This window comes from Schistocerca gregaria, chromosome 5, assembly GCF_023897955.1.
Source record: "Schistocerca gregaria isolate iqSchGreg1 chromosome 5, iqSchGreg1.2, whole genome shotgun sequence".
NCBI lineage: Eukaryota > Metazoa > Arthropoda > Insecta > Orthoptera > Acrididae > Schistocerca > Schistocerca gregaria.
This window is the reverse complement of record NC_064924.1, coordinates 316,043,211-316,069,484: the sequence shown is the minus strand read 5'-3', so window position 1 is coordinate 316,069,484 and position 26,274 is coordinate 316,043,211. Positions and strand designations below refer to the sequence as shown.

The 26,274-nt window shown below is 43.4% G+C and overlaps 1 protein-coding gene across 5 annotated transcripts in view; it reads right to left on the bottom strand.

Moving 5' to 3' along the window:
- Positions 1-346: 346 nt before the first annotated feature.
- Positions 347-26,274, bottom strand: part of LOC126272337 (pro-interleukin-16-like) — a 612,371-nt gene continuing 586,443 nt past the window's right edge. For all 5 annotated transcript variants that reach the window (XM_049975121.1, XM_049975122.1, XM_049975123.1 and 2 more), the window contains exons 4-6: positions 24,534-24,733; positions 2,826-3,108; positions 347-1,579 (exon numbers count right to left, since the gene is read on the bottom strand). In XM_049975121.1, the coding sequence (XP_049831078.1) occupies positions 1,419-1,579; positions 2,826-3,108; positions 24,534-24,733 (644 nt within the window). In that variant the 3' untranslated portion in view covers positions 347-1,418. The remainder of the gene's footprint in view (positions 1,580-2,825; positions 3,109-24,533; positions 24,734-26,274) is intronic.

Below are 26,274 nucleotides of genomic sequence, written 5' to 3'. Positions count from 1 at the left end.
TGCATAGTGCCATTCAAATAACAAATGCATAGTGCCATTCAAATAACAAAACTGTCACCATCGATGTGCAGTTTACACATTAAGTAAGAATAAAATAGTGAAAGGAAACTTTTGTGAACTAAGAGCACAATGAGAAGGACAATTTTTTTATGTGTGACAATACTTTATTTTATAGGTACACAGAGAAACAGTATTCTCAGAAAAGTGACTAGTAACTGCACACTACACATACTACTGTTTCTAATTTTAGATCAGTATAGGAGATTACTTCAATACCTAAGCTGCCATGAAAAAAGACAGCTGCAAAAAAATTGCAGTTTCTTTTTGTCCCCTTAAACAGCACCTTAAATAAACGTGAGTCTTAACACTCCACTGAATGCTGAACTTCTCAGTCAGGTTAAATTTTGGTAATACATACTGTTATTTGAAAGCTATTAACCATGCATGAGATAACAGCACCTCAACACATCTGTGTTGACAATTTTCAATGTAAATGCTAACAGGATTTAACAACAGTATATTGCAATAAATTGTCTTACTGATAGTGGAATAAACCTGTTTGAAAAAGACAGGTATTTTAAGATTCATGTACGTATCTATAACAGTTCTAACCTGTCACAAATACAGCAGTATGTTACTGGTACATAATAAAGAACATTTTGACAACAGTTGCAAATTCTGAAGTAATCTTATGTACAAATATGTCCATATTGCATCAGCTAAAGGGGAAACAAACAACTAAAACCAGTTGTGGTAACTTAACATCTATGTGATCAGAACAGATACTCTTTTAATCATTACAGAATAATGTTTGCAATTGTCTAAAGGTGTTTGGAAAGATCTGATACCTTGGAATGCATCTTTGCATCCCTTCTTGTTATAATAAAAATCTGTGTTCCAAAAATGTTCAATTTCTTTCAAGATAGAGCTTCTAACTCAATGATATATCACACACTTTGGAAGAGCACTGTGTTATATCTTAATATTCTCAGTATCACAGGCAGAGCAAATACAAGTACTCATTTAAAGCTACCACAAGTAAATGTAATATTATAAAGTCAGAAAACAGCAACTAACTTACAATATAAGAAAAATTATATATTAAATGGAACTTACTAATTTGTATATTATCCACTGTACAGGTGAAGCACATATACTACAAAATTTCTGTTCAATATGTATCAAAAAAGGTCTTCCTGTACACAGTCACTTTTCTCTCTCTCTCTGCTTCAGAATACACAAGTTAAATAGAACTTTTTCGAGCATAAAACAAAGAGAGTAAGTTCTTCAGTCAAAGATAAAACTGTCTGTTTCATTCAGCATCAGGACTAGCACCTCATATCAGTTCACAATTTGCAGCGTCAACTGACACAGGAAACAGCATTGAGTGTGGCATTATAGCAACACTACAAATGCTTTTACGCCAGAGGCCGCGGAAGTGATTCTCGTCGACGTTTTGGTATTCTGCGTCCAATATGAATCAGCATTTGTCCACTTTTAAAGTCCTTGAAAACAGCTATGGCTTCCTGATGGCTCAGACCATGTAACGGCTTGCCGTTGACAGCTAGAATCTCATCACCTGTAAGTGAGAAACAATTACAATACTATTATTTCCTGCAAAGACTTTCCAAAATACAATATTGAACCTTGTTCAGTGATGGCATTTATCGATACATAATGTCACAAATGATTCTAAGCATGATAGGGAATGGAAGTGTTAAACAATTAATGAAATGAAAAACTGTTTCCTTCACAGAAGCAAGCGTCCACATCGAAAAAACGAAGCTGAAATATTACTATCAAAGCTAAATTACAGAAACTGGAATATTCCAGCAGTTATTCAGGAGTAGTTGTAGCTCTTAACATGGTTGCTAAACAAAAAAATAGAAATATGTTCACCATTCTGCACTGTAAGATGTGATCATGAGTCTAGATGCGGATCAAGACTGCCGTAAATCTGTTTTCAGCCCACAGCCTGAAAGTATTTTCCCTCCTTTAAGACTTCCAGTTCTGTTAACAACAATCTTCATAATTTTTGCTACATATTCATATTCACAAACATTTATAGTTTATAATTAATCTTTTGTGTTCCTGCAATATGCCATTCAAAAAGTGAAAATGAAGTAAAGTTGGTTGGAGTTCAGTGTTCTCATGACCACCAGGTCATTAGAGATGATACATGTGCTTAGACTGAACAGCAATGCGAGATGGTGTTACATACTGCCATCTTCAAAAAACCATCTCAGCATGTGCCTACAGTAACATAATGATATCACAACAATAGAAATGGATCCATGCACTCACTGCTGAGTGCAATAGGAGAGTGATGTCATCAATATTTCACTCATGCAGGGTGATACTGGAGGTGACATGATGCTCTCAACTTTGTATCCATGAAATGTGCAGTGTTAATGAATAAGTCTTGGCAAGTACAATAATGATGAACAGCAGACTGGAAATAAAACGAAGGAAGTAACGTCCAACAAGGAAATGCAGCTAACTCGCTAGGGGGACCATTAAAGGTGCTGCTGAGACTGGTATTTTGATCCAACTAATCACTATTTGTACTGTCCAAAGTCCTCTAGGCACTGCAGTTTTAATTAGTTGTGCACAGTATCATAACCAGAAACTAGGAATACCAGTTGCTTTGCAAAGATCCTGTTCCTGAAAGCCATACAGTACTGGACCATCACCAGTGAACGTTGGACCGAGGCAGTGGTTTCAGGCCATGAGGCACCTTTTCCCTTCCACGCAATAAAGTATTTCTGACATACCAGAAAAATTATGTGGGGCAGCTGAACATTGCTGTATCAGTGTAATCGTACCTTCCTTGAGCCTCCCGCAGTCTGCAGCTTGTCCATGCGGAAACACAGTCTTGACATAGATGCCCATAGAACCGCGTGGGGAATCGCGGCCACCGACGATGCTGAACCCGAGCCCTTTGTGGCCCGGCCCCTTGGTGAAGGCAACAGTCAGGATGGTGAAGGAAGCTCCACGGCCGTGGCGTGGCAGCGTGCAGAAACGGCTCTCCTCCTCTCCGTCTGCTGCACCCTCACCCTCCGCTTCCTCCTCCACCACTTCTGATATGCGCTCTCCTGTTGATGCTGCCTGTGGACAAAAGTCAAAGTGTCACTCTACCAACATCACGGAGTTTTGATAGGCGTTGTTCAAGAGTAGCTATCTAAATATATCTGATAAATTGGGTTGTGTTCCTCCAGCTACTGGCTAAATGGGAGAGTCTTCATCCAAAAGAGTTCGGTGAGGGAAATTAGTTGCCCGAAATTGATTATAAGAGGAACGGTCAAAAAATTACCCCATGAACCATGGACCTTGCCGTTGGTGGGGAGGCTTGCGTGCCTCAGCGATACAGATAGCCGTACCGTAGGTGCAACCACAATGGAGAGGTATCTGTTGAGAGGCCAGACAAACGTATGGTCCCTGATGAAGGGCAGCAGCCTTTTCAGTAGTTGCAAGGGCAACAGTCTGGATGCTTGACTGATCTGGCCTTGTAACAATAACCAAAACGGCCTTGCTGTGATGGTACTGCGAACGGCTGAAAGCAAGGGGAAACTACAGCCGTAATTTTTCCCGAGGACATGCAGCTTTACTGTATGATTAAATGATGATGGCGTCCTCTTGGGTAAAATATTCCAGAGGTAAAATAGTCCCCCATTCGGATCTCCGGGCGAGGACTACTCAGGAGGATGTCGTTATCAGGAGAAAGAAAACTGGCGTTCTACGGATCGGAGCGTGGAATGTCAGATCCCTTAATCGGGCAGGTAGGTTAGAAAATTTTAAAAGGGAAATGGATAGGTTAAAGTTAGATATAGTAGAATTAGTGAAGTTCGCTGGCAGGAGGAACAAGATTTCTGGTCAGGTGACTAAAGGGTTATAAACACAAAATCAAATAGGGGTAACGCAGGAGAAGGTTTATTAATGAATAGGAAAATAGGAATGCGGGTAAGCTACTACAAACAGCATAGTGATCGCAATATTGTGGACAAGATAGATACGAAGCCCACACCTACTACAGTAGTACAAATTTATATGCCAACTAGCTCTGCAGATGACGAAAAAATTGAAAAAATGTATGATGAAATAAAATAAATTATTCAGAAAGTGAAGGGAGATGAAAATTTAATAGTCATGGGTGACTGGAATTCGAGTGTAGGAAAAGGGAGAGAAGGAAACGTAGTAGTTGGATATGGATTGGGGCTAAGAAATGAGAGAGGAATCCGCCTGATAGAATTTTGCACAGAGCACAACATAATCATAGCTAACACTTGGTTTAAGAATCATGAAAGAAGGTTGTATACATGGAAGAATCCTGGAGATACTAAAAGGTATCAGATAGATTATATAATGGTAAGACAGAGATTTAGGAACCAGGTTTTAAATTGTAAGACATTTCCAGGGGCAGATGTGGACTCTGACCACAATCTATTGGTTATGACCTGTATATTAAAACTGAAGAAACTGCAAAAAGGAGGGAATTTAAGGAGATGGGACCTGGATAAACTGAAAGAACCAGAGGTTGTACAGAGTTTCAGGAAAAGCATAAGGGAACAATTGACAGGAATGGGGGCAAGAAACACAGTAGAAGAAGAATGGGTAGCTTTGAGGGATGAGGTAGTGAAGGCAGCAGAAGATCAAGTAGGTAAAAAGACGAGGGCTAGTAGAAATCCTTGGGCAACAGAAGAAATATTGAATTTAATTGATGAATGGAGAAAATATAAATATGCAAAAAAAAATGAAGCAGGCAAAAAGGAATACAAGCGTTTCAAAAAGTAGATCGACAGGAAATGCAAAATGGCTAAGCATGGATGGCTAGAGGACAAATGTAAGGATGTAGAGGCTTATCTCACTAGGGAAAAGACAGATACTGCCTACAGGAAAATTAAAGAGACCTTTGGAGATAAGAGAACCACTTGTATGAACATTAAGAGCTCAGATGGAAACCCAGTTCTAAGTAAAGAAGGGAAAGCAGAAAGGTGGAAGGAGTATATAGAGGGTCTATATAAGAGCGATGTACTTCAGGACAATATTATGGAAATGGAAAAAGATGTAGATGAAGATGAAATGGGAGATACTATACTGCGTGAAGAGTTTGACACAGCACTGAAAGACCTGAGTCGAAACAAGGCCCCCGGAGTAGACAACATTCCATTGGAACTACTGACGGCCTTGGGAGAGCCAGTCCTGACAAAACTCTACCATCTGGTGAGCAAGATGTATGAAACAGGCGAAATACCCTCAGACTTCAAGAAGAATATAATAATTCCAATCCCAAAGAAAGCAGGTGATGACAGATGTGAAAATTACCGAACAATCAGTTTAATAAGCCACAGCTGCAAGATACTAACACGAATTCTTTACAGACGAATGGAAAAACTGATAGAAGCCGACCTCGGGGACCTCCTGAACAGTCGAAATTTGGGACAAAGGTTGTTGGAGCGAAGTGCGGTTGGTATCCCTACACACGCCTGTGTTTAATGTGTAACTGCCGGAAGTTTGACTGTAGTATGTCTATTAGTTATCATTCACTGCTGTATTGAGTACAACGTTGTGTCTCACAGTTTGCATTAAATTTGTGTGAAACTAAGGGAAACCTTTGCAAAGACACGCCAAATTATGCAGAATGCCTACGGTGATGAGTATTTAAGCCGTACACGGTGTCACGAATAGTTCACACAGTTTAAAAATGGCCGGACGGAAGTTGAGGCAATCTGAGAAGAACTTTTGGATTGTGCAAATGGGAACGAGGTGTTCCTTAAGATAATAATAATTACTGATGAGACTTGCTTCTACGGTTATGATATTGAGACCAAGGTTCAATCTTCACAATGGGTCTGGAACGATAAATACTATAAAAAATAAGAGAGACAGAAGCAGCAGCAGCTCGTTAGGTCAGGTCAAATGTCAAAGCCATCGGGACGTGTAGCAACGCCTGCGAGAAAATGTGAGAAGGAAACGGCCTGAAATTTGATAATTGATGGCCCTTGCATCAATATAACGCACCCGCACCGCACATTCATTTCTGTTGCTGCGTGACAATGCACAAAAAATGAAATCGATGTGCGGACTTCTTTTTTTTATTTTCAAATTTGAAATCCTCGGTGAAAGGACGAAGATTTGCAACCACAGGCGAGATTAAAACAAGAATTCGCAGACGGCGTTAAGTGTGATCCAGCAAGAGGCGTATGGAGACTGCTTTCGGAAGTGGAAACGGAGTTGGGAGCGGTGTATAAGTTGTGGAGAAGAGTACTTCGAAAGAGGTCATGCCCAATAAGTGAAAGGTAAGCGTAGAAAACTTTTGTGACCAAATTTCCGAAACTTGCTGCGCAGGCCTAGTAAACGCAAACTAGCAAAGGTGTTAAAAACTGAGTAGACTTACAGGAAATATAGATGCTCTCCGAAGAAATAGAAGGAAAGAAATATATGGAAAACACAAACTAAAAGCTACAAGATGCTAGGACATGCGTTAAGACATCAGGAAATAACTTCCAGGGCATTAGAGGAAGATTTCAGTAGCACGTGCAATCATTTTATGTTATAACGAATGTGAATTCAATTCTTTGATTCATCGATCTGAAATTACATCCACATATGAGTACATTCGGGGTATCCAGCTAGATACGAAATAAAGCCAGAAATAAGTTCTGGCCCTACACAGAACAATCGGGTCCCACCGACCGCTGTTGCGTATGACGTCATCAGATGTGGTGTGGAGGGCAAGATGTCGTCCTCGTGTTTCTCGACCTCAGGATCGCTACTACTACTCGGTCGAGTAGCTCTTCAGTTGACCAAAAGAGGCTGAGTGCATCCTGCACCAGTCCTCTCACCAACTGGTCCTCCGCATAGCAAGTCAGCTGAGCTGACCACTCAGCTATGGAGGTGGGCAAATAATGCCAGAAAATGCCCTCAAAATAACTTATTCAGTCTCAATGTTAGGTTGGAACTGAAATTTTAAAAATCTGAAATAGGTAAAAAAAAGTCCGGAAAGATTGAGAAAATCTTGCTGAACATTAGAATTATTACTCCGGGAAGTGAAGAAACAGAGAATAAACTTTTTAAAAGGTTTATTTATCTTTAATGCCATCTATAACATATAATGAAATAATAAACAGCCAGTTGCATAAAAGAAATTTAATGTCTATTGCGGTTTCGGGCACTTAGTGCCCTTCTTCAGACGATTATACCTATCGCATTATTTGCGAATGTCAGCAATAAATAATGCGATAGGTATGACCTTCTGAAGAGCTAAATGTTCGAAACGGATAAAGTAATTAAATTTCTTTTATGTAACCTGTTGCCTATTATTTCATGATATATGACTACAGTTGTTAAGGATCGATAAAATACCATCTGTAACACTTTGCTTATAAAACTTGGCATCTGTTCTTGTTAACAGTTATTGAATTACTTGCACGACATCTATTTTTAATGTAGACTGGAATAAATGAAGCTGAACAAAATGTAAAAAATCCCATAAAATCATCCTCAAGTTTATCAGTAGCGTCAACTTTCAGCAGCCTAGGTCTGGATTAAGGTCTCTCCAGTTCAGAAGCATGCCAACAGGAATGCTGAATGGTTCAAATGGCTCTGAGCACTATGGGACTCAACTGCTGTGGTCATCAGTCCCCTAGAACTTAGAACTACTTAAACCTAACTAACCTAAGGACATCACACACATCCATGCCCGAGGCAGGATTCGAACCTGCGACCGTAGCAGTCGCACGGCTCCGGACTGCGCGCCTAGAACCGCGAGACCACCGCGGCCGGCAGGAATGCTGAATTCGTAGCTTTATGTATGGTATAATTTTGGGGGAACAGAACTGGTAGCTTTATGTATGGTATAATTTCGGGTGAACAGAATTACAGCTACGAAATCCCAAGCTATGTAGCGACTGCCAGAACTGTACTGTTGTTCGTGTCGGTCGGCAATATTAACTTCGCAGTTTAATGATGTCACACACGGATTTCCTGAGATGAAGACGTTGACGCATGACAGAAAGTCGCGGAGGACCGCCTCGTATCAATCAGAAGACTTGCGACCCAAGACAAAGCGAATGGGCCCTGTATAGAATCGACGTCATCGGCATGTGTTCGCTGGTACAGATCGGGCTGTGCTTCGGAGCAGATGATACTCGGCAGACAGTGCCAAAGCGGGCACAAAACAAACTTCTGAGCACTTCCTGCCTTTCGAGCGGGGCAGATACGTGCTCGCGCATCCGCTCGGTGGGCGGTTGACAGCGAGTTCTGTGAAATGCCGACTCGGCAGCTTTTGCTGCGGGGAGATATGGTAACACCCACATTCGTTACAGCGCTTCTAAGCTCTGAAAACACTCAGATTTCATCAGCCGCAACTCTTGCTTCTAGCTAAATAGGTGACCGCGCGCCCCCAACTGTGAATATTTCATGCATCAGGCACAAATTTTTTTCGTATAAGACTAGTTCAAAACATTCAGTTTGGAGAAATTTTTGCTTTGCTTAGGTGTGTTGTCAAATACCGCTTCCGATATTCTGTCATAAAGCATGGAAAGTTGGAGGAAGAATATTTAACTTCTTCTACTGTAATAGCTCATTTCGCGATCTTAAAATGAAATGAAAACGCTATGTCCTTGAAGACGGTTATAGGCAGAGTCTTTTCGGTCAGATTCTGCAATGTCGTGAACCTATTAAAATACAGAGGAGACCAATGAGACCAATGATTCTCTAGATACGGACCGAGCGAGGTGGCGCAGTGGTTAACACACTGGACTCGCATTCGGGAGGACGACGGTTCAATCCCGTCTCCAGCCATCCTGATTTAGGTTTTCCGTGATTTCCCTAAATCGTTTCTGGCAAATGCCGGCATGCTTCCTTTGAAAAGGCACGGCCGATTTCCTTCCCAATCCTTCCCTAACACGAGCTTGCGCTCCGTCTCTAATGACCTCGTTGTCGACGGGACGTTAAACACTGACCACCACCACCTCTAGCTATGGGGTGCAACACCCGACTGGGACCAATGGCGTGCATGAGAAGCGCGGTATATTAATAAAAAAATTTAGTAACAAAGCAGATGCCACTGATCTCCATTGATTTTCCACCCAGTGTGTCATTACGCCAGACGCTGTCGACGATGCTGAAACGGCGGTCATATTTTCCACATTGTTTGAAATCATTGGGCGAGTTGGGCGGCTGCACTGTTGACTACCCTCAACTATCGGGCACAATGTATACTTTGGATAGTGTATCTCTACACCTTCTTACAGACTTTCAAACTTCGCGAGGAAGACTTGACTGCAATATGAATCGCTTCCGTTTAGTGCCAAATATGAAGGCACCAGTGATAAATCAACTGGCGCAGCGGAGGGAGATACTCCAAAGACGAAAACGAGAAGGTATAAGGAGAGCTATTTATTGTTAGGCTTCATGAAAACTACAATCAAGGCTGAAGAACGACCGTAGTGTGTAATTTGTTCAAACATTTTAGCTGTTGGTAGCCTGAAGCCTAACTAGTCAAGGAGACATCTTGAAACCAAACACGCTGAATTAACAAGAAAACCGAAATAGTTTTTTGTAAGGAACTAAAAGTTTTATTGTGTACCCAGAAGAACTTTGCTAAAACGACGAATGTGACTTCCAAGATCCTTTTAGACCCTTACAGATCCTTTTAGACCCTTACCATACTACGCACAGGGTTCCTAAATGCAAAATACCACACACGGCAGCAGAAACTCTGGTTTAACTAGCAGCGATTGAATTGTATCAAAAATATTTTTGACTCATTTACTCAACAGTAGTAAAGTATTTCTATATCTAATGACACAGTGCGCAGAAGCAGTTAACCGATAAATTATGCAACAACTACTTAGCACTTCAAGTGGCGAAGCGACTGGTATTCATAAAGACGCGCATTCGATTGCTTACGTTCGTTTCGTTGATGAGTTTAACATTCGAGAGGAATTGTTTTTCTTTGACTCGATACTGAAGACAGTAACAGCCCAAAGCCTTTTTTCATAATCAGTACTTTATTTTAACCAAAATGGGATATCATGGATTAGGTGCATTGGAGTATGCACTGATGGAGCCCGCTTGGGATTGCTGGTACCTCGTCGGGGCACACTAAGATGGAGGTGTAGAAATGAAGTCAAAAGTTTATTCAATATAATCACTTTTTATTTAGAACACAATTACACGAAACTTGTTGCAGCATAAGTAGATGGCACACCATATTTTTCAGAAGATTTAACCTTTTTCATCAAGTATTTTTTCCCTTTTAAGTATTTATAACACCCCATGCAAGTCAGCTTGTAGTAAAACTGGCACTGTAAAATTGAGTCCACAGTCCCAGCCAGCAATCGATTTGTTTCGTAAGGCCACTGGGCCGGCATCATCGAAAATACTCTTTCCACAGTGGCGTTGTGTGGGGGGGAGTAGAAAACAAATACTCGCATAATTTTAGCAGTTGGCATTTGCGGTCAGGATTTTCTCTTTTCCTTAAGAAACTAAATCCAGCTTTCTTCCAAGGACTGTTCTGACATGCATTCTTCCTAGTAACGGTTAGTTTCTGAAAAGCTCTTCATTTACGTGTTTTCCTGAAAACAATCGTCACCTGAAATCTTCACACCATTATTTGGCAAACATGTGATAGTGTTTTCAATTATCACCCACCTGGGGGTCTCAGGCAGTGACACCCAATCAAATATCTGATATTTACTAAAAGAAATAGCCCGTTTCTCTAAGTAATCAACCACTTGGCATAGAAAGCCATTGTCTCTTCCTCACATTTCGAAATCAAATTAATTACTTCTTGGTTAGAGTTCTAATTCTTTAATTTGTTCACTTTAATCTTGGTTTGTTTGCCAATAAAATTGGTAGTCTTCCTTTTATTCAGGCAGCTTTAGGTGTCTGATTAATGTACACTACTGGCCATTAAAATTGCTACACCACGAAGATGACGAGCTACAGACGCGAAATTTAACCGACAGGAAGAAGATGCTGTGATATGCAAATGATTAGCTTTTCAGACCATTCACACAAGGTTGGCGCCGGTGGCGACACCTACAAAGTGCTGACATGAGGAAAGTTTCCAACCGATTTCTCATACACAAACAGCAGTTGACCGGCGTTGCCTAGTGAAACGTTCTTGTGATGCATCGTGTAAGGAGTAGAAATGCGTACCATCACGTTTCCGACTTTGATAAAGGTCGGATTGTAGCATATAGCGATTGCGGTTTATCGTATCGCGGCATTGCTGCTCGCGTTGGTGGAGATCCAATGACTATTAGCAGTAAATGGAATCGGTGGGTTCAGGAGGGTAATACGGAACGCCGTGCTGGATCCCAACGGCCTCGTATCACTAGCAATCCAGATGGCAGGCATCTTACCCGCATGGCTGTAACGGATCGTGCAGTCACCAGAGGCGGACGTTTGCAAGACAACAACCATCTGCACGAACAGTTCGACGACGTTTGCAGCAACACGGACTATCAGCTCGGAGACCATGGCTGCGGTTACCCTTGACGCTGCATCACAGACAGGAGCGCCTGCGATGGTGTACTCAACGAGAACCTGGGTACACGAATGACAAAACGTCATTTTTTCGGATGAATCCACGTTCTGTTTACAGCATCATGATGGTCGCATCCGTGTTTGGAGACATCGGAGTGAACGCACATTGGAAGCGTGTATTCGTCTTCGCCATACTGGCATATCACCCGGCGTGAGGGTATGGGGTGCCACTGGTTACACGTCTCGGTCACCTCTTGATCGCATTGGCGGTACTTTGAACAGTGGACGTTACATTTCAGATGTGTTCCGACTCGTGGCTCTAACCTTCATTGCGAAACCCTACATTTCAGCAGGATACTGCACGACCGCATGTTGCAGATCCTGTACGGGCCTTTCTGAATACGGAAAATGTTCGATTGCTGCCCTGGCCAACAAATTCTCCAGATCTCACACCAACTGAAAACGTCTGGTCAATGGTAGCCGAGCAACTGGCTCATTACAATACACCAGTCACTACTCTTGATAAACTGTGGTATCGTGTTGAAGCTGCATGGGCAGCTGTACCTGTACACGCCATCCGAACTCTCTTTGACTCAATGCCCAGGCGTATCAAGGACGTTATTACGGCCAGAGGTGTTTGTTCTGGGTACTGCATTCTCAGGATCTATGCACCCAAATTGCGTGAAAATGTAATCACATGTCAGTTCTAGTATAATATATTTGTCCAATGAATACCCGTTTATCATCTGCATTTCTTCTTGGTGTAGCAATTTTAATGGCCAGCAGTGTATATGACGTCAACGTAATTTAAGAAGCACTGCTATTCAACCATACTAATAGGAAAGAAATAAAAATGAAACAAATGTAACCTACTAATGGCTAAAAAGAGAAAATCACGCTCTGGACTAGTGTGCTCTTCTCCCATGTCCTAAAATGCCCTGAAATGTCCTAAAAATAAAACAAAAATGTGGTTCAAAGCTAGGCATCAGGGTCAACCACTGGCCATACCTGGGGCGCCACGGTCCACGGCCGTTTATTTAGATGGCGCAGCCCTTATTAATGACTTCCTTCCCTCAGAGAAAGTGCACAACACCATGTGGCAGATGGGAGCCTTCCCTATAGCGAACCTCAGTAGAAGTCTCTACGCTACGGAGACACCTGTACCGAGGCAACGTGAGGACCTCGCTATGTATGCCAAATCTACCAATCAACATAACAGGGAGATAAAGAAAAACAGCGGTGAAGTATAAAACAACGAAGTGAGATGGTCGATACACAAAGTAAAACGCTTGGATAACCTCTTCCGCTTAGGAGACTTGGCAAAGGAACAAAAACTGAGCGAACTTGCGGGAGACAGGATGTGCCGTTAAACAAGGAAAGTGAAACATATTTCTGGCGCCCTACACGAGGACAGTAACAGTTGCTGGCGCGGCGCCATAATCTTTACGGCAAGGGCTCTGCGCCCCGCTAAGAGTTAAGCTCCCTAATGTGGTCTCCCAACCGACGAGGGAGGGAAAAAAAGGAAGGTGCCGTTTCCACCCAAGCGGGCGAGTTTTGCCAAGTTCTCCAAGGGGGCTTACGGTAGAAGTGCGAACCACAATGTGAGCCAGCCCCGCTATAATGGAGGATTACGTCATCACGCTGTTGCGTGAGTAGCAAGTGCTCTCTCAGGGATGCTTAGCAACGCGTACCTCCAACATAAAATGTCTACCTCCATGGTAACAGCTTATTCCGGGATCTGGAAATGGAATGTAAATGTTATGTGCTTGAATACGGATATACGAAGAGCCTTTCGGGTCAGATCCTGAAATGACGAGGTCGAATGAAAAGAATAAGAGAATATTAGTATTTTTAAGTTCCCTTAGACGATGTCATTAGAGGCAAAGTTCGGGCTCGAACTGAGAAGGAAATCGCCCACGTCCTTTTTATTGAACGACTTCAGCACTGACCATCACTAATATCTGCGGAAAACAGTGTGTTGCCTGGAAACATGGCCGATCGGCTCCCTACACCTGAATATGTGGTAGAGGGTAGGCACCCTTGCCTGCTGTTGTTACTGTTTTGTACTTCACTCTATTTCGTATTGGTTCCTTTCCTTGTGATAAGTGTACTTTATTGTTGCGGCTAGGATCTTTATTAAACATGTCAATACAAAGACAATTTCAGTTGCGATAACGAACAACATTTAAGCGATTTTTACCTCCGAGCGTGACTTCTGCTTTCTCGGAAGTGTGAGGCACATGTTACGGCGCCTGTACTGGCTCCTGCAATGTCCTCAGAGTCTTCTTTTACTGAAGCCCAGCCATGTTTCCTCTACTCTTTCCACGATCTGTCTAGGCAGTGGCTACCTCCGGGTCGAGGGGAATAGAATTTGTGATTTAGTAATTTACTTGAAGATAGTTAATTTACGGTACACAGTCCTCGAACTGAAATAATAAGCAATGAGAGTTTTTTCGACTGGTTCTATCATCTGTTATTAGTGGAATTGGACACAATGACGAAGCAAGATTTATGACTGCGCGGTTATCAGCGCCCGTACAAATTCCCAACCTTTGCTCTGTCCAATCTCGCCACTTTCGTGAATGATGATGAAATGATGAGGACAACACAAACACCCAGTCATCTCGAGGCAGGTGAAAAGACTATAGTCGAGTCGGCGTTAAGATAATCCCAGACAGCTAAGAGAGCTGTTGCCGGCTTTCATCTGTGAAGCGGAAACGGCTGCAAGCGAAACCAGTAGCCGACAATAAAGCTGTGACAAAGTGATACATTGCCAAAGAGACTTTTACAAAATGGCGTTACGTGATTGAGGTGGATGCGCGAAGCAGCCGATTCAACTGTCAGGGATCACCTCACGCCGATTCTTCTACAGGTGAGCGTATCCAGCAGTATAGCAATGGCGTCTATGGCGCGGAGCATGTTTAGATAGCATTCACCTGGATGATGGCGCATCCAGACCCAACTACTCACCTGGTGAATCGTGATTGATCCTACCAGCCGACAAATTTGCATATATTCACGGTCTAATCTAGATGATCCCATGCCACCTGCAATCTATCCAACGTTGTCCATGGGAACACGTACGTCCGTCTGCTGCGGTTCTTGTGCCGCATGGTCTCGGGCGTCTTGTCACGGTTCGCGCGGTTCCCGCCGTTGAAGGTTCGAGTCCTTCCTCGGGCATGAGTGTGTGTGTTGTCCTTAGCGTAGGTTACATTAAGCTTACCACAAATTCTAATTTTTCCCCTTTCTTGTTCAACAATTTGTGCTGAATAGTGTGCTCCGAAACCTCTGCATGTGCACCGGCACTTGAACTGGGTTCTTTACAGAGCGAACAACCCTCCGACCTCCACGTTCTGTAATGCAAGAAATTCCAGCACCTCGTCGCCGTTTAGCTATGGCGTTTCTGAAATGCTCGTTCCCAGGTGCCAGACAACACCAATCTCCCCTTTCCAATTTTATTACGACAGACAGCCAACGTTGCTTGTTTATTACTTGGCGATTACTAGCTTCGGGGGTTTATTCACAAATCATTCTTGAATCATGCAACCAATCAGAACAAATATTACTCCACATAACAAAAAATTGTAACAATCGTTGCCCGAAAAAGTATAAAGCAAGTGAAGTTTCTGCTAGTATCCGGTTTCATAATCACTTGCTGTACATCCTGTAAATATTTCGTGTTACTGTACCACATGTAGCGATTATTTGTTCTCGTTTCTGTCTAGCCACAGATACTCAACCACCCACACAATGGGTACAAAAAAGCACTGAATGTATATACCATCTGATGATGAGTTGCTAGGCAGCTCGAAACCGGTCATGGTTAAATAAAATACATCTACATAAAAGGTGACTGGTTGCAGTGTTCCACATCCACAACGGATAAAAGTTCTTTTTTTTCTTTTCTTTTCTTTTCTTTTCTTTTCTTTTTTTTTTTTTTTTTTTTGCAATATGGAGTAATATTTCTTCTGATTGGATGGATGAATTAAGAATGGGTTATGATTAAAAATCCGTAACAAGTCGTCATTTAGTAAGAAACAGGAGCTATTTTGCAACTTTAGGTGACTCTCACATTGAAATAGTATCACAAGCTGGTGATCTTCAGCATCCCAGTACGTTGGAAATCCTTGGTCGAAGTCGCGAATGTCAGTGGATTTCCAGATATGCGGTCCGTATCGTCCCTGCTCCGCGCAAATTCTTTCCTTATCACTTTACGTGAGCGGGCGATATTCAAGCTCGCGATGGGGAGTAGTTATAATGTTTTGGCTTATTAGCATCTCATTGAAAGCATGCTGATGGCGGAGGCAGCAGAATTTCCACTACTAACAAGAACGGGTCCTTCTTCTGCAAATATAAGCGTGTAACACGAAGGACGATGAGGATTTAATGTTCCAGAGCACAAGGAATGTGATACGAAATGCATATATTTTATTGAGCAGGTGAAATCTTTCTTTCCCAGACAACGGCCGTGATGAATGTATTTTTCTCACATTCAAAAATGCTATTTTCGAAAGAGTACGCTCTTTATTCGTGAAGAAATTAATATCGCTTTACCTCGTCCCCTTGTAGGCCGTTATGCATTACAACTCTTTACGCAGGCTTTTGCATATCCGCGTGAGGGGTGTTCGTGAATGACTGCAATTTACATTTAGATCGAAAAGAAGCCTCCTCTCCGCGGCTCCCGTTAACAGAATGAACGTATTATTCACTATTTCCCGTTCAGAAGGAGGTACAACAGCGGTACCGGGCTTCTTCCCTTTGTTCATCTGCGGGGGCGAGGAAGACAGTACTAGAGGCGGAGGGGTGCGGGTGGGGGCGGTGCGAGCCACAGGCGGCTGTCGGCGTGGGTGTTCCTACAAAGGGTCGGGTCGCGTCGGCCGGGGCGCCTGCCTGGTTATGTAACGGCGTTACCGAGGAGAGGTCCCGGGGTAGACGTAATGGGTCGGCCTGTGGCTCGCTCCGTCCTCCGGAGCGACTGTAATTACGCCTGTCAAAGCTTCACCCTTGCATTACTGCGTTCGCCTAGATAAGCTAAGTGGACCGAGCAGGGCACCCCGTCTTGTCAAACTGACAGGCAGCCGGTATCTGTTGGAGCTAAGATGGGGGTGTGGGAGCGATCAACAGGGGAAAAGCAAAACTGTCAGTACGAACGTCTTTGTCGGGGAGCATCCTCCTTGAAGAAAAAAAGGCAGAGTACAAAGCTTGGAACTGTTTTACTTAAAAGAAGGATTACTTTTATCGAAACGGAGAAAGCTTGCTGTTACAGTAGAGCAGGGCTTCCCAACCTTTTCAGCTGGTGGACCCCTTCTTCAGTCGAAAATCCATGGCGGGCCCCTAGTCAGTTCCCAATGACCCGCCCCCCCCCCCCCCCCCCCTCCCACCGAAGTACCAATAGTCTTTGGTTTAGAGATGAATGAAAACAACTTGAAGGTCAAAAATCGACTTATGAAATAGGTAGTGCACTGACAAAGCAAGATTAACATTTAATGATGCCTGGGGCCGTATACGTGCCAGCGAGTGCTGTGACTGGTCGACAAAGCTCGCTCCGCGCATGCGTAGAAGGTTTCAGCGCATCTACCGCCGAGAGGCGGCGCACAAACGACCTCCGTATTTTTTAGAAACAGTCGATCAGAGAAGCCGCATTCTCCGGCACTAAACTGTGTATGCGTTCTCACTTAGGAACCGCAAAGGCTGCTTGGGAATACGACCTGAAGTAAAAGTACACATTTTTTTTCACGCGAAAAAGTGATGAATTTGATTTTCACATTTTTATTCAAAAATTTTACTCATTATTTTACACGATTTCGTGATGGGTGGCCACGGACCCCCTAGAAAGAGCCGACGGACCCCTAAGGGGTCATCGGACCACAGGTTGCGAAGCCCTGCAGTAGAGAAATGACATAAAGGACATATTTACACTGCCGGAAAAACATATGCACACTTGGGGAGACGACGTCGATTTTATGAGGCGTTGTTTCTTAAGTACCGTTTTGAAATTAAAAAAGACTTGTTAAGATATCTCAATAATTTTATTTTTACATGACAGCCTGTACATTAATCTACTTTCCTACATAATTTCAGTCAATATTGAGCCACTTGTCATAATGTTGTACCAGTTTTTGAATATCCTCCTCATAGAAGTCTGCCACCTGACTTGTTAACCACTGCACCACCACTGTTTTGACTTCGTCATCGTCTTGAAGACGCTGACCGCCCAGTTGTTCCTTCAACTGCAGGAACAGGTAGTACTCACTGGGCGCAAGATCGGGGCTGCACGGAGGATGATCTAGAGTTTTCCATCGAAAAGATGTGATGAGATCTTTGGCCTGATTCGCCACATGCGGACGGGCATTGTCTTGCAGCAAAACGATGTCCCTGCTCAACTTCCATGGACTGTTGCTTTGACTCTGGTGTGACCCATGTTTCATCGCCCATAACAATCTGGCTTAAGAAATCATCACAGTCGCTGTGGTACCGCTCAAGGAAAGTCAATGCACTGTCTAAACGTTTGGTTTTGTGCATCCGTCAACATTTTTGTTACCCAACGTGCGCACAATTTTCGGTAATTCAAGTGTTCGGTCACAATGCCATACAAAACACTAGGAGAAACATTAGGAAAGTCATCCAGCAAGGAGGAAATCGTAAATCGTCTATTTTCTCTCACCTTATTGTCCACTTCCTGCACCAAACTTTTATTAACGACCGAAGGGCGCCCACTCCGTTGTTCATCATGCACATTTGTTCAAATGGCTCTGAGCACTATGGGACTTAACTTCTGAGGTCATCACTCCCCTAGAACGTAGAACTACTTAAACCTAACTAACCTAAGACATCACACACATCCATGCCCGAGGCAGCATTCGAACCTGCGACTGTAGCGGTCGCGCGGTTTCAGACTGTAGTGCCTGGAACCGCTCGGCCACACTGGCCGGCTGCACATTTGTGCGGCCCATCTTTAAACGCTCTCACCCACTTTCTTACCATTCCATCACTCATAATGTTTTATCCGTAAACTGCACAGATCTGACGATGAATATCGACAGCTTTTAGGCATTTAGCACTAAGAAATCTTATAACAGCCCGTACTTCACAGTCGGTGGGACTCACGGTTATCGGAGGTATCTTAAACAGTTCACAACGTAAACAAGGAAGAAACAGACTATAATGGCGCCAGTGCGAAGATTAAGGTACAGGCTTTCGTGTAAAAGTAAAATAATTGAGATATCTTTGCACATATTTTTTGAATTTCAAAACGGTACTTACTTAAAGTACGGTTTTGAAATTTAAAAAATACGTGCTAAGATATCTCAATAATTTGACAAAGTCCGTTCCTCGTGGTCTAGCGATAGCATTCTTGCTTCCGGCGCACGGGGTCCCGGGTTCGATTGCTGGCGGGGTTAGGGATTTTACTTGCCTCGAGATGACTGGGTGTTGTGTCGTCTTCATCATCATTCATCCACATTACGGTCGGAGGAAGGCAACGGCAAACCACCTCCGCTAGGACCTTGCCTAGTACGGCGGTGCGGGTCTCCCGCATCGTCCCCCTACGCTCCTCGGAATATGGGACCATATTTACTTAAAAAACACGTCTCGTAGTCCGATGGCAGCATATGCCATCTGGAGGAAAGTAGATGTACTGATAATGTTTTCAACGTCGTAGTGGCATAGCTATCAGAGCGCCATCTGCGTCTACCCTTTAACAGTGAATGCTGACAATCAGGAGTCTCAGTGTAGTGGAAACGTGTGAAGCAAGCAGATCAGCTCGCCACAGAAACGCGCTCCTGATTCTGCAGCCAACTGAGCGAGTTACAAACGGGTCATATTGTGGCCTTGCGAGTGGGGGTATGATGCTTTCGCACAATTTCCACACAAGTTGGACGTGATGCAACGATGCTGATAGTGATCACGTGGACATACTCACACCCGTAGACGACGCTCTGGACGCCCACGCAGCACAGACGCCGGTCAGGACCGTCGTTATGTTCGTTTAGGACTACGACGTAGACCTGGCGAGCGCTGTCACGTGGAGCGTATTCGTCCAAGACACACTGGCCGCACCCCAGGCCTTATGGTCCGGGATGCGATAAGATACAACACTCGTACACCTTAGGTGTTTCTGGAGGGGCCAGTAACCAGCGCTCGGTACGCGCAGAATGTCGTTCGACTCGTTCTTTTGCCGTTCTTGCAACAGGAAGGTGATGTGTTGTTCCAACAGGATAACGCTCGACCGCACATTGCACGTGAAATTCAACGAGCTCTGCAACAGATACGATAACATCCCTGCCCCGCACGACCTACAGTCTTGTCTCCAGTCGAGCACATGTGGGTTTGATGGGACGAGAAGTGGCTCGTCAGCCAACAACTCTTACAGAACTACGTGATGAGGTCGAGTAGGCGAGGTTTAATGTATCCCAGGACATTATTCGCCGCCTGTACGATCGACTGCGGTTGTTTCAGCGCAGGTCTATAACTGCTACCTCGTAACAGCTTGTGCTATTGATCCGTAAATGTAAACATTTCATGAACTCCATTAGGGCAGCTGCAACAATAAATCTTGAGCGAAGTGGAAAATCTCACAGCGATGTGCTTATTTTCTTCCGGCATTATATATGCACTATGATCTTGCTTTCTGATGTATCAAAACATAGCTGCCGTAACACCAACTTAAATACACAAACGTAGGTATTTATGTCATAAATTTGTTTTCGCATATGTGCCGCCTTAGGTGAAAACAATTCCTTTTCCTGGAACTTCTTGGCAGATTAAAACTGTGTGCCGGACCGAGTCTCAAACTCAGGACCTTTGCCTTTCGCGGGCAAGTGCTCTACCATCTGAGCTACCCAAGCACGACTCACGCCCGTCCTCACAACTTTACTTCTACCAGTACCTCGTCTCCTACCTTCCAGACTGTCCTGCGAACCTTGCAGAACTAGCAAGATTCATTCTTCAATGTATTTTCCTTCTTTTCTACCCAAACATGCTTTGCTGAAGTTAAAGCAACGTAAGTGTCTTTTCATTATTTTATTTAATATGTGCCGTTATTTTTGTGGCTTTCTATATTTTGCGTTATAGCTGTCTATCTTTCACAGTTTGTTGTATTTTTTATGATTCCCCATTATGCTTACTGTGAAAACTTTTAAACGTGCACTGGGTCATTGTTTAAAAGGAACAAAAACAAGCACCCTGCGTAATTTTTTAAACGGTTTTCTAAGAATCTATGAGCAGTTTCCTTTTCGCAGAATGACATTTTTCCTGTTCTAGAAAATCCTATTTTAATTATCTCTCTTCCTTTCTGTTTTCCTTCTCCTTATTGCTCTGTTTCTATTCGAGAAGGTTCTTACTGGTGGTGAGAAGTTGACTTCGCAATTTTCTGTCCACTTCCTCCTATCAAGTGACAACAATTCTCGGAGAGTGCATGTCAGATATGGGCGTGCTTGCACGTCTGTGGCACTGAATTCCAGCACTCCCGTACGAGTCATTAGCCGGGTTTTAGTCGCTGGACCACTGTCTCTAGTCGTGTCACTGAGCTCGATGATATGAACTGCAGTTTCGTCTCTTGTTGTTACACAAGGAGCAAACTCCTCCGTCGAACACACATTGGGACTGTATGGGCACATTCCTATTACGTAAAATGCTTTTTATGTGTGTTTGTCCTGCAGTGGAAGTTTCCGAATAAACCGTCGCAATGCGGAGTACCCAAACCCGAAAGTTCACAAGCTGACAAAATGTAACGTTAGATTTAATCACCATTACAGACATAAAGCTCAGCTGCTACCGCGTGGACAAGGGCACAACACCATGTGGACATCGTAGCATATGCAGCAACTGACTGAACTGCAATGGCTGTTTGATTAAAACCATTTAAATGACGAGGTGCATATTTTTCGATCCTAACAAAAACGATTTCTTGAGTATCATGAATAAATTGAAGATGCAACAGCAAACGGCTGATTGTTATATCGGTTAGTTACAGGCTCAACATATCAACTGAACGACTTTTTTAACGAGATGATGTGGAACAAGTTTACATAATATGTATACATGATTAATTTCAGTGGATGCCTACATGCTGGCCACTTCCAAGTTCCTAAATAGTAGAATGGCCTAAATTCAACACAAAAGAACATATTTTTCAGTCCTAATCATGCAGCTACACTTAAAATCAGAGGTTTTTAAAAATAAGCTTCCAATTTTAGAGTAACAACTCGTCTATGGAACAGGACGAGTTCAGAAGGTTTTATTTTAGATTTATTTCAGACTTGCTTTAGTACCCATAACATAGTTTATATTACCGGTATTGAGAAGACGATGGAAAACTTTAATGCATTCAGAGCTCCTTTTAAAGCTTTATTTTTTCCTTCTAGTGTCGTATATGTGGACGAAGGTATTCTTCTCAAATCGTAATACATTATTTATAACGAATTTCATCGGCGAAACTACGTTTTGCAAGACGCAGTTAAGTATGCAACTCCTTGAAGAGTAATATAGAAGATGACTACATTTTTCTTAATGGTCACTTTTTTAGATCAATACTTCCTTTCTAAGTGGTGAAATACTTCAGAAAAGAATTCCATTCTGAAGTGGAAATATACAGAATATGTCAAAAGATTATCCGCTTCCGTTTCTGTGATCACTAATGCACGTTTGTACCGTGGCGGTCGACTCTGTGGTAAGCTAGTTCGAACCATGGTGGTGGAAAAATTTTTGCTCTTGGTATTTACGACGGCAAGAGGAGAAGGGATGCGAGCATGAAGTTCCTGATCATCATTCTGCGCGCCAGTGTCCTACATTACATTCCAAACCTCTGCGCATTATCTCACGAAGTTAGGCCATGCAACAGTCCCAGGTTAAACCTGTCCCTGCCCTTCATCCAAACAGTACAACGACATAAAGCAATCATCACAGTAGTCCATGCAATACAGATAAATATCTTACACTTTCTAACAGGTCAGAAGAAGACAACGGCAAACCAGCTCCACTAGAACCTTACCTAGAACAGCCAATCAGGTCGTTCCGCGCGCAAATTCAAGCGACCCGCCAGAAACCGTTAGTGTCAAAAACGGTCTCATAGCGTAGATAATAGCTCCCGAAACTGGTTAGCTTCTGGCCCGGGTTCGATCCTTGCTGCCGGCACTTGTCCAATTTTTGTATAGCTCCCCTGTTCGGTTTCGGGAAACATAACTAAGAACATGTTTGGCGACACAGTCTCCGACGGGCCACTATAATTTGCACGCACAACGGTGTGCTCGTTAACATCAATGTTAATTTAATCGAAACTGGCGCAACGTACCAAATTTTTGTTTCCACAATTATTTCTCAGCACGACCTTCCTTGAAACACACATCCTTTACGGACTGTTTCTGACCATTTTATATATGTTGTATGTATACATAATTTTAGGAGTAATTCGTTTGTTTCCAGGTCAGTAAGAGAGAAAGTAGCTTTACTTAATTGTTCTTCCAGTTAAAGTTCTCATCAACATGTGTACACGTAAATTAGGAATATTCCACTCTGTTTACTGACACCTGTTAATGTGCTGTATTAAGTCATCGGTGTAACTCCATTTGTTGTACAGAACTGTCTGTAGTGTTTTTCCGAGAAGTTAAGGAGAGTTCATTTTCAGAGGACAAATTAGTTGGTCTTTCAAAAACATCATTAAGAATTACTTCTGTGGCTTTCTCTTTAAAACGCTAGTATCGTTTGCGAAAGTACCGATTTTACTTGATGAATGTTATGCTGAAGTTCATTCACACAAACGGAATAGCTGTGGACTCACTTCATGACATATCCACAGTCAGTGCGCACTGGTACAACAGCTAGGTATGTCAGTTTCACACCATATGCAGCAAACACTGACTACAATGTGTGCGCTCTTAGAATATAGTTCCCGTGGCGGTAAATCTTCTTTGTAGTTGGGCTGTAACTAGTGCAATAACGAAATACTGACTGACCCAATTACAGTAAATAATAAATCTTACTGTTATCGTTTAACAATCGAATAGTTCAAATGGCTCTAAGCACTATGGTACTTAACATTTTGAGGTCATCAGTCCCCTAGACTTGGAACTACGTAAAGCTAACTAATCTAAGGACACCACACACACATCCATGCCCGAGGCAGGATTCGAACCTGCGACCGTAGCAGCGGCGTGGTTCCAGACTGAGGGGCCTAGAACCGCTCGGCCACAACGGCCGGCCGTCTAACAATATTTTTTTTTTTAAGATCGTACCTGAAAGGGGAAACACGGAATCCTTATATAGGATGTTTTTGGTGTCCGATTGTCTGTCCATACGTTCAGACCTCTTACTTAGAAACGGATAGGGTCGCAAGTTTAAATTTATGTCAAATACTAGGCTCTACTGTCCCTTGGAGGTGTAAAAATTTAAGATTCTATGTCAACGCAATCAAAGGATACGGCCATTTTGGTCACATTTTTTGACACTCTCAAACTCACTCATCAGAACCTAGAGATGAACTTTATATACACATAATTAGTCTATGTGGAAGTCTCAGAGCGCACGTTCTATTCGCACTTGTCCGTTTTATTTTCTTTTATCTAAAGTTTCCATCCTATATTGTTACCCTGATTACGCCCACGTAAGAGGAACGAGCGATAGTCTAGTGCAGGGGTTCCCAACAAATTTTTCTCGAGGACCCCCCCCCGCCCCCTCCCCTCATCGACCATGATTGGTACGTTGTCATATCACAGTATCAAGTACCTAAAAAGCCAAATTAAGAGACATTTTATACGTTTTCTGTATGTCAGTTGGCTCTAGGAAGACGCTAGACGCAGAAGTTGGAGTTCGCTAAAGCTCTGCTCATGCAGGAAGAGGCCAAAACCAAAAAGTCTGTTATCATACTATATATATATTTAATATATTTTTTATTCTAATAGCATCTCGCGGACCCCTCTGGCATAGCTCGCGGGACCCTGGGTGTCCGCGGACCAACTGTTGGGAACCACTAGAGTGGATCGGGCCTATAAATTGTAGAGGAAGCGCGCAAAGCCTCGGAAGTTCAGAGCCGCGGTACTCACGAGGTGCCTGCCGTCGCGGTGCGGCGCCCCCCTGCGGATCTGCTGCTGCAGCTCGGCGACTAGTGCGCGGCGCCGCCGCTGGAGGTCGTCGTCGGGCGGCAGCGACGCCGGGCCCGAGTCCGGCGGCGGCAGCGGCGTCTCCGCGGCCTGGCGCGACACCACGCCGCCGATGGCGAACGCGCGCGGCGGGGGCGGGTGCTCTGCAAAACAAGGGAGCCGCGTCACGTCCAAAACAGTGACACGGCAGACTGTGGGGGCGTCAGCAACTTACAGGCGACTCTTGACATCGAGGCAAATGGTTGCGACGAGGAGATCTGTACCAACTTCTAAAGGGTGCGGACGTATTATCAAAAGTCGCAACCAAAAACACGTACAGGGCACTTCAAATACACTGCTGCGGAAACAAAGATATATCAAGAAGCCAGAAGTTGGCAGGGGTAAAATACAGGGAGCGAAAGGCTATTTACAATGTGTACGGAAACCAGATGGCAGTTATAAGAGTCGAGGGGCATGAAAGGGAAGCAGTGGTTGCGAAGGGAGTGAGACAGGGTTGTAGCCTATCCCCGATGTTATTCAATCTGTATATTCAGCAAGCAGTAAAGGAAACAAAAGAAAAATTCGGAGTAGGTATTAAAATTCATGGAAAAGAAATAAAAACTTTGAGGTTCGCCGATGACAATGTAATTCTGTCAGAGACAGCAAAGGACTTGCAAGAGCAGTTGAACGGAATGGTCAGTGTCATGAAAGGAGGGTATAACATGAACATCAACAAAAGGAAAACGAGGATAATGGAATGTAGTCGAATTAAGTCGGGTGATGCTGAGGGAATTAGATTAGGAAATGAGACACTTAAAAGTAGTAAAGGAGTTTTGCTATTTGGGGAGCAAAATAACTGATGATGGTCGAAGTAGAGGGGATATAAAATGTAGACTGGAAATGGCAAGGAAAGCGTTTCTGAAGAAGAGAAATTTGTTAACATCGAGTGTAGAGTTAAGTGTCAGGAAGTCGTTTCTGAAAGTATTTGTATAGAGTGGAGCCAAGTATGGAAGTGAAACACGGACGATAACTAGTTTGGACAAGAAGAGAATAGAAGATTTCGAAATGTGGTGCTACAGAAGAATGCTGAAGATTAGATGGGTTGATCACATAAGTAATGAGGAAGTATTGAATAGGATTGGGGAGAGGAGAAGTTTGTGGCACAACTTGACTAGAAGAAGGGATCGGTTGGTAGAACATGTTTTGAGGATCAAGGGATAACAAATTTAGTACTGGAGGGCAGAGTGGAGCGTAAAAATCGTAGAGGAAGACCAAGACATGACTACACTAAACAGATTCAGAAGGACGTAGGTTGCAGTACGTGCTGGGAGATGAAGAAGCCTGCACAGGATAGAGTAGCATGTAGAACTGCATCAAACCTGTCTCAGGACTGAAGACCACAACAACAACAACATGGTCAGATGAAGTCATCTATCCCAAAAGCCAAGGCCGGATTTTCATGCAACTTTGGCTGCAGTCACGGGCTGTGCGGCTAGTTCCGGCGGAGGTTCCAGTCCTCCCTCGGGTATGTCCTTAGAATTTACGTTAAGTAGTGTGTAAGCTTAGGGACTGATGACCTTAGCAGTTAAGTCCCATACGATTTCACACACTTACGTACTCATGCAACTTTGTACCTGTACACACTGTCGGCAAATATGTAGAAGATTACGAATTACAATTCTCTGTGACAGGCAGAATGGCGAAC